The sequence below is a fragment of the Drosophila subobscura genome, chromosome U (assembly GCF_008121235.1).
Source record: "Drosophila subobscura isolate 14011-0131.10 chromosome U, UCBerk_Dsub_1.0, whole genome shotgun sequence".
Classification (NCBI taxonomy): domain Eukaryota; kingdom Metazoa; phylum Arthropoda; class Insecta; order Diptera; family Drosophilidae; genus Drosophila; species Drosophila subobscura.
Window position 1 is genome coordinate 15,137,444 of NC_048534.1, and position 12,814 is coordinate 15,150,257.

At 42.5% G+C, this 12,814-nt stretch overlaps 1 protein-coding gene across 2 annotated transcripts; it reads right to left on the reverse strand.

Moving 5' to 3' along the window:
• Positions 1–52: 52 nt before the first annotated feature.
• On the reverse strand, positions 53–9,912 carry LOC117902566 (sodium/hydrogen exchanger 9B2). Of its 2 annotated transcripts, none has more exons than XM_034814010.1 (5): positions 9,630–9,912; positions 3,561–3,917; positions 3,234–3,348; positions 1,680–1,934; positions 53–1,624 (listed from the first exon to the last, which is right to left on the reverse strand). In XM_034814010.1, the coding sequence occupies exons 2-5, from the start codon at positions 3,903–3,905 to the stop codon at positions 171–173; spliced, it is 2,169 nt and encodes a 722-aa protein (XP_034669901.1). In that variant the 5' UTR covers positions 3,906–3,917; positions 9,630–9,912; the 3' UTR covers positions 53–170. The 2 variants fall into 2 exon arrangements, with proteins under 2 accessions (XP_034669901.1, XP_034669900.1); XM_034814009.1 differs by lacking the exon at positions 9,630–9,912 and adding an exon at positions 3,982–4,133.
• Positions 9,913–12,814: the final 2,902 nt, after the last annotated feature.

Below are 12,814 nucleotides of genomic sequence, written 5' to 3' on the forward strand. Positions count from 1 at the left end.
TTTCATACCAATTCATGGGGTTTTGGTATTGAGTTTTATGTGGTTCCAAACAGATTTACTTAATCATTTATTTCGGAATGCAAAGTCCAGTCTTACGGCTAGTGTACAATAAGAAAACAATCAACACAATCAATCAATCAATCAACAAGAAGGAAAGCGATCTTTCCATTTCAATTGTTATACGTATAGGAAATGCTCGGGATGTGTGCATTGTTGAGCGTGTTGTCGTGCGTCTCTTTGTCTTCGGGTATTTCGGGATCTTCGCGCTCCTCCTCCTCATCGATGATGCTGATATCGCGTATGGACGGACGATGGCTGCGTCGCCAGCCGGTGAGATCCTGCGGCTGTTTCGTCTTGGTCAGCAGCTTTGTGCCCGTCACGGATATCAGAATGGCACCCAGCGGTGCTGTCAGCACAATGCTGAAGACGCAGATCGTCTGCACAATGCTGGCATAGTTGCGCTCCTCATCCGTAGAGTTCTCGTCGAGATGCTTGAGGGCCACCGGTCCCAGGGCCGCTTGGACCGTGGCCTTGGCCATCCAGGAGAGGCCGACGAAGAACTTCTCCTTGAGGTTGAGGCGATCGCCGAAGGCAATGCCAGCCGTGGTGAAGATGCGCAGAATGGCGCCGGTGAAGATGCAGGCGGCTCCAATGGAGACTGTGTGCGAGTCCAGCTCGCGTATCTTAATGGTGGAGCCGGTGATGCCGAACAGAATGGGCTCGAAGATCATCCAGAAGATCTCGAAGGCGGTGGACACCGGGTTATCCTCCACATCCCAGCCATCCTTGCACCAGAACAGATTCGACACAAATGCAGAGAAGACAACGGCCAGGGGGCCGGCACCCTCGAAGCCCAGCTCCTCGCTGCCATAGATGGCCATCAAGCCGCCGGTGAAGAGGAGCAGCGTTCGCAGCGGCACCACATAGGCGTCGCCCTTCTCGGGGAAGATTCGCGCCAGACTTCCCCAGACGACGCCGAATCCGAGGCCGCCCAGTATGCAGACCGGTGCCTGGGCAATCTGATAGGCCAGTCCCTTGTCCGAGAACATCACGGTGCTGATGATGCCGAAGATGGCCACCGACAGAGCATCGTCCACGCCGGCCACAGCCACCACCAGCGTGGGAATGCCCTTGGCCACGCCGTAGCCCTTCGTTCGCAAACGGAACAGGCAGGGCACCACCACAGCAGGCGAGACGGCAGCGATGATGGAGCCTAGCAGGAACGACCAGATCCACGGCAGATCGAGCAGAAAGTGCGACATCACGGCCACAATGACGGCCTCCACGCACCATGGAATGATGCCCAGCTTAAGTATTGTTTTGTAGACTTTCTTGAAGGCTTCCGGTTCCATTTCGAGTCCAGCTCGAGTCAGGATAATGGTCAGCGCAAACTTACGCAGGTGGGCCGTCACCTTCGAGAAGTCACCGTCGAGATTGACCCAGCCCACGTTCTGAAAGAGTATGCCCACCAGGAGCATGCCAATGAGCCGCGGCAGGGTGGTCAGAGATATCAGATAGCCACCAAAGTTGGCGGCCACAGTGAGGACGACCAGGCTAAACAGCTGTCCACCAGGGGCAGCCGAGTCGCCAATGATAACAAATGCCGTGATCCAAATGAGGACACCTAGCGAGAGGGAGAGATCAGCTATCGTTCTTGGACAACTAAAGGCGCTACGAACCTATAAGAATAATGGACACCAGTCGCGAGAATGTCCTGAAGGTGGGACACAGCGGATAGGGGAAGATCTTCTGCCAAAAGGGTGGCTCCCACGATGCCGATGGCTCCTCGCCGCGACACTTCAAACAGAATGTGTACATCCAGGACTGCTCCACATAGTTGGCGCCACTATTGCTGCCACCCGCCGAGCTGTGGGCCGCCTGATGGCCATTGTATTTGGCATTGAGCACGTCCAGCGCACTCTGTCGGTAGTTGTCTGCAAAATAAAAATGCCAAATGTCTATCAATAGGGTACTCGAGCACTCCCCACACACTCCTCCTGCGCGAATGGATGTTCTGTTTACCCAAAACGCGCAGCAAATTATCTCGTCAGTCATCATCGAACTCTAATTAGGTGATAACTATCGGGGGAGAATAGCAGCAGGAAGGGAGAGAGAACGAAGGCAAGACCTGCGCAATAAGATTGAATATTGGTAGAGTCCACTTCCCCCGGGTAAATGCTAATTGATAATGTTAACCGTGCGCCACAGCAAATTGAATTCGAAATAGACATCGACATATGGAAGATATTTGCATTTGCATTTTCCAACTGGTTTATTCAGAAGTCTATCAAAGGAAATCAATCAGACCCGACATTTTTCCTTAGAAGGTTTTGGAGTAATCTGTGAAACTCTACTACGCTGCTCAGTGGCGCCGAATGTACACATTGGCGGCACTTAAAGATATCTTTCGGCACGTTTTTTGTCATAGCGAGTGGCGCTGCTTAGTGGCGCCGCATGGTACGGATGGAAATCTGTACAAATGCGGAAATGCCGGCACGTTTTTTGAAGCCCTCTTGGCATAGCGATGCAAAGAATGTTTAAACGCTGACTCAAGTCTCAAAATGCACACTTTTCACACGTATTTTCTTACATTTAAAAAGTTTCACAGTGGCGCCCATGCAATACGTCCTTTTTATGTACTACACCAACTGTACCACTTTACAGAGGTGCTAAGGCACTGAACTGGTATACACATTAAATGTTATTCCATAATGTAATGCGAATAAGCGAATGTTAATAATCCTTTCCGAACTCACCATAACTGTGAGTTTTGAGTGTTGAAAAGGTAAAAAATGTTGCCTCAAAATTTTTGTACATCGCATTTGGGAGTTTGTGGCAAGGATGTGACTTTTTTGTTTTTAAATGTTTATGTTGATGAATTAATATTCTTGCCTCCAATGTCATGCCCGTGATTGGCAAGAACCATAGCCAATTCAAAACTAGATCAGACCAATTGTTAATTAATTCCATAATAGTCTGGTAACATTTGTTTAAAGAGAAAGGATACGACCACACATAAATAATTCGTTAATTTCGTTCATTCATAATTGTTTTCTGTGTGATTTTAAGGTAATGAAGTCCCTGGAGCCCCATGTCAATGTTGTTCGACATTTTGCTCCAACCTAATAGAGATTTGAGGTGCAGCGCATTGGACATTGGAAACTTTGAGTTTCTGGCTTAAGAAATGAGACTTAAACTGAAGCTTGAACTTTTAATGTCCTTTTCGAACTCACCATAACTGTGCGTTGAAACCCGATCGCTCTCGTTGTCGTGCGTGGTTGTGGCTGGGTCCTTCAGTATGCTCTTCCTTCGCGCCGGTCCAATGTCCGTGTGCGAGTGTGTGGAGGTCTGTAAATCCAATAATTCGAGATTATTTTCAATCAGTTTCTGTCGTTATCTTTGCACGGATCGTACGGCGTCATCCGATAATCAACAAAAGTAGAAATATGAGCGAATATTTTAAGTAGAAATAGTTGGCTACCACGTAAATCTAAACACTCACAGAAAATCCCAATTTACGATCTCACCATTTGATCGTAATCGTAATCGTAATTCCTCACCTGTGAAATTTTACGCCTGGGATTTTGCTCGAAGGCAAGGTTATCGTGTCCGGCGCCGGGACCTGAGGCACCGCCAATTCCTGCACCACCAGCCATCATAGGCGGATCCGAGATAATGCTCACACGCCGCTTGGGTTGGCTATCAATGACAATGCTGCTCTTGAAGTTATTCCCCGTTCCAGTTCCAGTTCCACTCCCATTGCCATTGCCATTCGGCATGGGCACATCACTGAGCACGGGTATCGATGTGGGTGCATTTATGGTCGTGGGTGTTGTGATTAGGGTGGCTGGAGCACCGGAGGAGCCCTCCTCCCTGGCGCCTGCTGGCTCACCGATGGCCGTCATCGTCTTGTGGATCTGCAACAAGATAGATTGATTTATGGTCGTTTTATTCGTTTATGGCTTTGTCTTTAGCTCTCACACTAAACATCACACAACGTCGTTCCGTTTCGAATCGAATCGGAGGTATGGAAATATTAATCAGCGATACGCGACTTTTTACAACTATCTCGTTCGACGTTTAGCAATGAAATAAATTCATTACCACGAGGTGTGGACTGGTGACTGGGAATGGGAATGGGACTCGAGCTGCAGGTACTACCCGGCAGCTGTAGGAGAAACCTGATGAATACACCGAGCGAAAAGCAGGGGGCTCTAGTTGGTAGAGTATGTGAGAAATTATTTTCAAAGAGTTCTTTGAAAGAACAATTTGGATATAAGCCATGTTCTATCAAACAGTTTATTACTACAGTTTCCAGTACCTAAAAACTATGGCAAATTCTGATTGCATAGGCACAGGGATATCTTTAACTTCCATAAATATGTACAATGCCTCGAACTATTCAAATAACTATTCACTATTCATTTCTTTCAGTGAGTTTGGTGAAGAATTTGTGAACATGTGAAAAAAACGTTAAAGATTAACGTAAACAATAAATAAATGTGCTACAATCAAGTAATAATGATAAAAGTTGATCAAAATTAACAGCAATTAGCTTTAATTATAATATATGTATATGGGACTGCTGGAGCAGACTGTCTGCGGATCTGTGAATTTCTGTGCCTAAAAACCGAGTCGGTTCCCGCTTTGAAGCCACCAGACTCCAGGGCTTAGTGACACTTTCAGTTCAGACATGCGGTGTGGTATTTGTTCAACACACTACTCGTATTATGACGCAGATTATCTAAATAAATTCACGTGAGCTCGGTTTAGTATTTCCCGTCTTTTATTTTGTGCCGCCGCAGCCGCCGTCTCGAAATAATGAGGCTAAATTGATTATTTCATATACAATTTGTGATTGTTTGTTTTTGGCAGCTTTTTCGCTTCTTTTTTTTGCGTAGAGAACAAAATGTGACACAAAGTCATGCGGTTCGTTAGCTGAAATCAAACAAAGCCACAGGGCAGGCAGCATTTACATTTTTTTTGCTCTCGCCAAGTGAGATGCTCAACAGTTTTGGTTATACAATTCGCTAATTTATGGCTCAAACACAGCGCTGTGGTAGCCGCATGGCAGGTGACAAGTCTATCTATAGTTGTACTAGATAAAATTGAAATAGATTTCAATTGTGGGGGATACAAAAAAAGGCGGATTGTAGATACAAACGAGAAAAGTTTGGACACACTTTCGAAAGCTTGCGATTGCTTTACGATTTGAAGAATAATTGAAAATGCTAATAGAAAATATATCCATGTGGAAGTGGAAGATTCCAACTAACACTTGAAGCCCGCCTTTTCATGACTAAACTATGCAAAGGTCTTTAAAATATTTGCCCTGCTGCAGGAAAACCTTTTCTCAACGATTATTCATTCGAGTTTCCAATTACTTTGTCATTAAACAATGTGCAACATGTTGACACTTTTCACGCTCTGATTGGAGCACTAAATATAGACTTATGTGCAGAGTGTGGCAGGCCGGCAGGCGGGGGAGCAGAGAGCCCCTTTTGCTGAGGGCGGTAAAAAGTGTATTTGCAATCGCAACTGCATAATTGGCCAGACACGCTCAATGTTGTCAATTTTCACCTCTAATTAACGTCGATTCAACAAAAGTCTGGCTATTGATATGTGCAATTTGCCATACAAAAATTACTTTAGACAATATTTATGCTGCGAGCGGCTTTTGTCGGTCAGTCACTCAGTCAGGAGTCGGGAGTCAGCTGGTGCCTGCCACATGGTGGCCTGCCAGTTTTTGAGCACCCTGAAATATTTGTGGTGTGTTTTATTTGGGCAGGGGGCAGAGCTGGGGGGACACTAATTGACGCGTGTCTGGTCTCAAAACTTTTCTACACATCATCATCATAATGATGATTGTGAATCACTATCTTCGTTGGCGTATCATCGTCACGTGCTGTCATGCGAGCAAGTGACGAACAAAAGCCGCTTAATTAGCATTCGTGTGACACCAGTTAATGTTTTAAGCCTTTTAAGTCAATTTATTTGTCTAAACAATGGTGGATATATGATACAAAAATGGCTAAAATTAAATTTCCATCGTTATGCAGGTCATGTGTTTGTGGGACTCCTTAGGCTGCGGGGAAGAACTGTTTCATTTAAATAAATTCAAGTCAAGTGCATGATTGCATATCCTGATAGCTGAGTGTGTTTTGTGCACTTTCTTTTGGTCTATTTCTCCATTCTTTCTTTATAAAGAGAACTCAACGACTCCAAGAAATGTAAATTTCTAGCCCATAAAAAGCCTTTCCCAGATTTCCTTTTAGTTAATTGTTATGCCAGCGTTTATTTCTGATTTCCTGTAGCGATTTTCACTCTTGCCTTTTATTTTTGCATTCAGTTTTGCCGCCACTTGACCTTGCTGGAGGTTGGATCTCCTCCTCCTCCCACCGTTTCACGCTGTGCCACCCACCAAAATACACACAGCAAAAGGCATTTTGCATTGCCAACGAATCAACGATTCTACGTGACATGTTTCCCTGATCGAATTGGCCTGGCCCGGCCTGGCTTGGCCATAAGCCATAAGCAAATTTGTCGTACTTATTTAGCTTTGGGTCAAGTCAACGGAGTGTGGGGAGGTAGTGGATCTGGCACGGGGACGGGGTCGCAGCCGTTACCAAAAAGGTTTTCTTTGCACGCTTCAAGCCTCATTGCACAATGGCCAACGCCAACGAAATTCGAGGGGCTAAAGCATTTACATTTTACACGGATTTTTAAAATTGGTAAGGTGTCCGGGAGAAGGTAGTGCCGGGAGTGCCTGATGGTGTGGGGTCTGGGGGTATCGGCTGCGTATCAGCTACGTATCAGCGTCACGTGGATTCATTTTGACCCAGGCCCGGCCCACGACGGAAATTTTCTACTATTTGATTTTGTTTTTTCTTTTTTGTTTTAATTATTTTGCAGCAGTTGTTCGTTTTACTGTTAATCTAATCGATTTCTTAGAGCGAAAAAAAGGCATTCCGCTGTCTGGAAAACTGCTCAAGAATAGATAATCAAGGTAGATAATAAGTTTCGCATTACACAATTAATCCCCAATGTACTTGAGTGACTTGGGGAGCGTGGGCTGGGGTGGGCACACACACGGAGTAGCCACTTGCAGCGCACAATTCACTTTTAATCGAAGGAGAAGGAGTATGGAAACGGTGGGCAATAAAATGAATTAAAATTTTGCCATTGGCTGAAAGTATTATCTCTGAGTGTGTCACTAGTAATACTCGTACAGGAATTCATACATACATATTTATTTTATTGGTAATTCTATTAGACAGTGTCCGGCGGAAAGCTGGAATTCACGTCTGTGAATGTCAGTTCATTGTGAGTAAGTAAAAAATGTTGTGCGGAATTAAGCAGATCAAAGTGTCTGCAGATATGTATATAAAAGACAATGTCATGTTATGCTCTACTGTACGTAAAAACCACCAATAAATATCTCTGTTTATTGGCCTAATTAAAGTGCTGAGTCTGGAATTTAAAACTCCCGGAATGACGTCAAAGGAATGCTCCACTTGCACACTTCAATTGATCAATTATTGGGACACATCTTCACTTTGTTTCCACGACACTCCATTTTTAAGTAAAGTTCTTTAAATAGAGAATTTGTGGGCACACACAATCGTTTCTGCTAGACGCTGGATTTGAGTGGAGCCGGTCGGGGCCACGGCTTTCACAAAGTTTATCTCAAGTCGTATATTTGCATTAATTTATTACAAATATAAAAGGCTTTTCAATGATTGATCGCAGCATATATAGAAAATCTTTATAATATGTTCTTGGCTTATCTCAGAGCCAGCCGACGATAAGAAAGGGTTTCGCTACACCGAAAAAGATTTAACCAGAAATCGAACAAAAAGAAGTGACAAATAAAAATCCACAAAGCACTTGACTGAGTTGACCATAAAAATCGAAGGTGCCACGAATCGTCGGATCGGTTAGGCTAGCTGGGGGGGGAGCTGGCGGTATGGGGATTGAGGTTTCTCCTTATCGTTTTGCCGGATGAGTTAATTGGCTTGTATTGCCCTAATACTACGACTACCGTATGGCAAAGTGTGAATTGTGATTGATTTCGAATGCTAAATAAGGCAGTGGGGACTGGGCACTGCAGAGTTCGCTCTGAATTGGTTTCACGATTGCGATCACCCATCGTGAAATGTTTGTGTGATTACTCCACTTACGAGTGTTTCATTAACAGGCCAATCCACTTGAATATCAATCAGCCATGAACGAACACACACCACAAGTCCACAAGTAGATTGATCATCGATCATCATCGGTTTCCTTTCCCCTTATTTTGTTTTGGCTACGTTCGGGTTTTCGCTTGAATACATTTTAATCGCAATCGGACAAGGTATTTTGTATCTCTCGTTGCGTTCCGAGGATTGTTTATTAAAAAACATTATCAATATGTGTAATCCTAGGCAGATCCACTCGACAAACCCATCCGATCCCGTGCCGCATCGTCTGTGTCTGTCGTCTGTATCTGCGTTTTGGCTTTGTCATTAGTCGCGTTGACAACTGCTAATTGTGGTGAGTGTTTATTGGCCCACTTTTCGGGGTATGCGATAAGATTCTTTGGTCTTTCGTCTGTTTCTTTTTTAATTATCCATGTATTTCCTATCGTTAGGTTTTACATTCAACATTCAACACCGCTACGCTGCGCCGGATGACTCTTCTTCCTCCGGTTATCTTCAACGCACAAATAGTGATGAACTTGGATGAGGGAGCACTGCGATACGTCTAGACTCTAGACAAAGTGTTGTGCATTGTGATGTCATAGTTTATGATGTCTATTCAGATCCAAGGAGAAGTTGAATAGCGCTCTTAGAGGTTAATGATGATGTTGGTAAAAATTATGCAATTCTTTAGTAGAAGGGAAGGAAGTTTCCTCATGGCGGATAAACTGCGACTCAGCAGAAGTATTTTTTTTATTTCTTATTGCATTCTTTGGAAATCTTCTATGATGTTACCCCTTTTAGTACCTTTATCTAGTTACAAAGAACTTCTTAACATCGCTTCAATGCAGACACAAATGTCTACCACATTATCTTAAAGTCTCCTCCATTAAATGTTTCACAACTCTCAAATAAATTAATACGTTTCAGAGCACGTTGAAGGCTTATATTAATTTATGCAACCCGTTTTTGTTTAATAAAATTACAAATTATGGTTAAATTAAGTAGCACTGCAAATGAGTTTTCCTCGTGCAGTAAAATATACTTGTGCATTCATTAAGAAATCATTCACTTGGCATTAATATTCCGTTGTGAGGAATATGCATAACAACAACAGCAACAATAACAGAACAACGTACGAGTATGTGAATAAAGGCAAGTATTTGAGCCATATATTAATAACAAAGCTCAAAGCTCGACAGAAGGCATTTTAATCATAAGCGAATATAATTGTTGAATTTGAATTTGCATTTCGCTTTCGGTGTTTTGTGTTTGAGTTTTGTTATTCTTTAATTGGGCCAAAAAACACGTACAACGTACACGAAATGTGAAATATTTAAAGTATTTATTTTATTATAGCCAATGACTTTTTGCGTTGAACTTGACTCTGACAAAATGGTTTCGCAGCGTGTTTGGATGTTCTGTGTGGGGGGCAAAGGGGTAAAAACCTACTTTCGTATTCACACAGCAGGCAGGAAATTGGACAACTTTTCCGTTGATGTTTCAAATCTCGTGTCACTTTTCTCACTGCTTCTGTCACTCTCCCTCGTTATCGCTCTCCCTCTCTCTCTCTGAGTTGTTTCTCGGAATTGCCCAAAGTTTGCAAATCAATTAAGAGTCGAATGTGCTGGTAGTACTCTTCGTACTTTTACTTTCATATTCACGTTAACGGGAACGCGATCCGTAGGGGGGCAAGTGGGGGCAAAACGAAGACGATCCGCGCGACCTGCTTAAACACGACTAAATCGCTGCAAATTCTTGCATGCGTTTTATAGGCACACACACACGTGCAATTAGTGTGCGTCTAAATGGGTGTAAGTGTGAGTGCACAGTCGCACAAGAATTGAATCGCATTCATTGAATCAAAGTTGTACGATTACTCCCGATCGCTCGCTCGATCGTTCTCTCTCTTTCAAGTACTCCACTCGGGTGATCACGAAGAGCCGCACGAAGTTGTAGTAGCAAAAGCAACAGACACTTGTTGTCTCTTCCACCTGAGCATAATTACATATGCTGGGGAGTGGAAGTGAATTTCAGAAATCGAAAGCTTTTCGTTTTACTTTTTATTAGAAACCATGTTAAAATACTTTAAACTCAGTTTTAACACATTTATAACTTCGAATAGAGCGTTCTTATTAGTTCTGCACTGCTCAGCTCTCTCTCGGTAATTTCTTGATTAGAAATTAAAAATCTGAAATTAAAAATCCATCATCAGATGGTTCATATTTCAAAATCTATATTCAAAATGTTAGAATTAATTATAATATTAGCTATAAATATTTGTCATATTAGTTATAAATTTATTTAAAATATAGCTATACTTGCAAACACATAATATTAAATATAAATCAATTCTTGTGGTAACCAAATCCCCACTGCAGTTCTATATCTAAATCTAGCGTCTCTTTGATATATACAACAGTCGTATACAAACATCTTAGTTATCATAAAATATATTTCTTAGGCGATTCCCAAGCCACTCGACAACTGCCCCAGGCTATAAATTCAATCTATCAGCGTTGGCTCGCTGCTTCAAGAATTTACAATTGCGAGTGCAATGTCATGAATGTACTTTGTGGCCGATTCTGGACATTATATGAAAAGTAGTACATGCGTATGTACGAGTACATACAATATTTATGTAGGACAATATATGACACGGAAAAGTATGCAATAAAAATGATTGATTACAAAAAATTAGATTAATAATCGCATTCATTTGTGTTTCTTTAATTAGTGTGAGGCATTCAATCAATCGAAAATCGAGAGCATTTGATGGTTTTATGGCCACACGCTTATCAATTTCGATGTGATATGGTTTCAGTCTTAAGTTGATTATCATTCGATCAGGCATACTCGTAAAAGAATATAGAAAATCCCACATGGAAACGAATTTTTAATCTAATTGTTTTGCCTTCTGTATACAACATATTTAAGTCGCACTCTGTTTAGTCTGTTACTAAAGTACTCCCATAAATATTTATTGAGATAAATCATCTGGAATAAGCGAATAAAAATCTTTAATTGCTTGCTTATTGATTTACCATTTCCATACACTTTTTTCGTATAATTTATTACTCTCAAATGTAAACCGAATTAATATTTGGTTGACTTAATGGAAATATTTCCCAGCTCTCTGACTTATATGACAATGTTTTTGGTGACTTTTGTTTACTTACTCTTTTTATCAATCGTGATACCCGTACATCCAAAAAATGATAAAAGTCTTTGGCATTGGTGGGGAATATCATTCCATATCTGTGCCATAAAATGTTTATGTGTCGAAGCTCTTTAAAGATTTCCACTGCAATCGTGTTTATTGTATAAATTATGATACAAAAAATAATCTTAGACACCTGAATTTAATGTAAATGGAATTTAACAAAGCAATTTAAATTGTTGTAAATTGTATAGAGATATGTATCTAATCTAGCATGCCATTACAGGTTTTTCTTTTTTTCTTGTTTTTGTTAATATTGTCATTTATTATTTATTGTCAATGTGTTTATCTAATTTCCGGTAATAGATTCACCTATTTTCATGAGTACACATCTGCATATTACTTCTCCCCTCACATTCCCAACACACCGAACATTTCGTTTAACATTTATCAATTGAATTCAAACAATCCATACAATTTGTAGGAAATGTGGAAACTTTTTGAATGGAACTTCCCTAATTATTTGAGTGGCAAATGAAAACCGTGAAATGCGACAGGGCTGCGCTGCGCTGGTCTGTGTTTGGCTGGTCGTTGAGGCGGGGGAGACACAGAAACTGTAAAAGGGAATTTGCCATTGGGCGGTGTTGGTCTGGGTCGGGGTCACCATAAATTAACTTTGCCAAAATTACAAACATTTTCCGCATTAAAACCCAAATCACGGGACCACCACACACACACACACACACAGAGAGAGACATGCACATACATATATATTTGTGTGTGTGTACGATAGAGAATTGGATGGATGAGAATGGAGCAATTTCAATTAAAGCTAATTACAACCAATATCGACTGCCAACAATGTCAAGCATCAAAAGCTACGGGAGAAGCCACGCCATGCCACCCAGAAAAGGGGGTCAGTGGTTCCGTTCGCTTGCTCGTCTGCTGGCTGGTTGGTTGGATAGTGGCTTCCTTCGGATGGTTTTGTGGGTTGGTTCGCATGGATTATTGGTTGGAGGAAACTGTGATAATGTCCCTGTCTGGGTTGTGCACTGAGAGAAACGAGACTGCGGTCCTGATACACTCCCAGGGTGTCACTCAATGTCGCCAAAGAGGACCTGCAGCGAGAGGTGTGAAAACTGGTGCATAAGTAAATGTTGCTGTCACCAGGTCTCTGCTGTCTACTGAGCGATGTGTGGGCATGTACAGTGGGGGCTGGTGGTGTGGCGTGCGCTTCTTGAGGCGATGCCTGAATTTGAGTCAGAGTCCGTTGCAGATGTCGTGGTTCTTGCTGCTGCCGCTGCTCCTTCTGCTGCTGTTGCCATGGAATAATTAAAGCAAATTTGCACTTCAGACAGTCACCCGAGGAAAAACAACGCAAACAGCTCAGCCCGCAACGCTGGCGACCCACAACAAGAGAGCCATACACATCCATGCCATGCTGCCATGCTGCCACATGCCACACCATACCACAGCC

Bases quoted from the DNA above. Each gene is read 5' to 3' on its own strand.
- LOC117902566 (XM_034814009.1), bottom strand. The intron at 3,349-3,560 runs GTGAGGAATTAC...TTGGATTTACAG, and splicing joins CCAGGCGTAAAATTTCACAG to ACCTCCACACACTCGCACAC. The intron at 1,935-3,233 runs GTGAGTTCGAAA...TTTATTTTGCAG, and splicing joins GGTTTCAACGCACAGTTATG to ACAACTACCGACAGAGTGCG.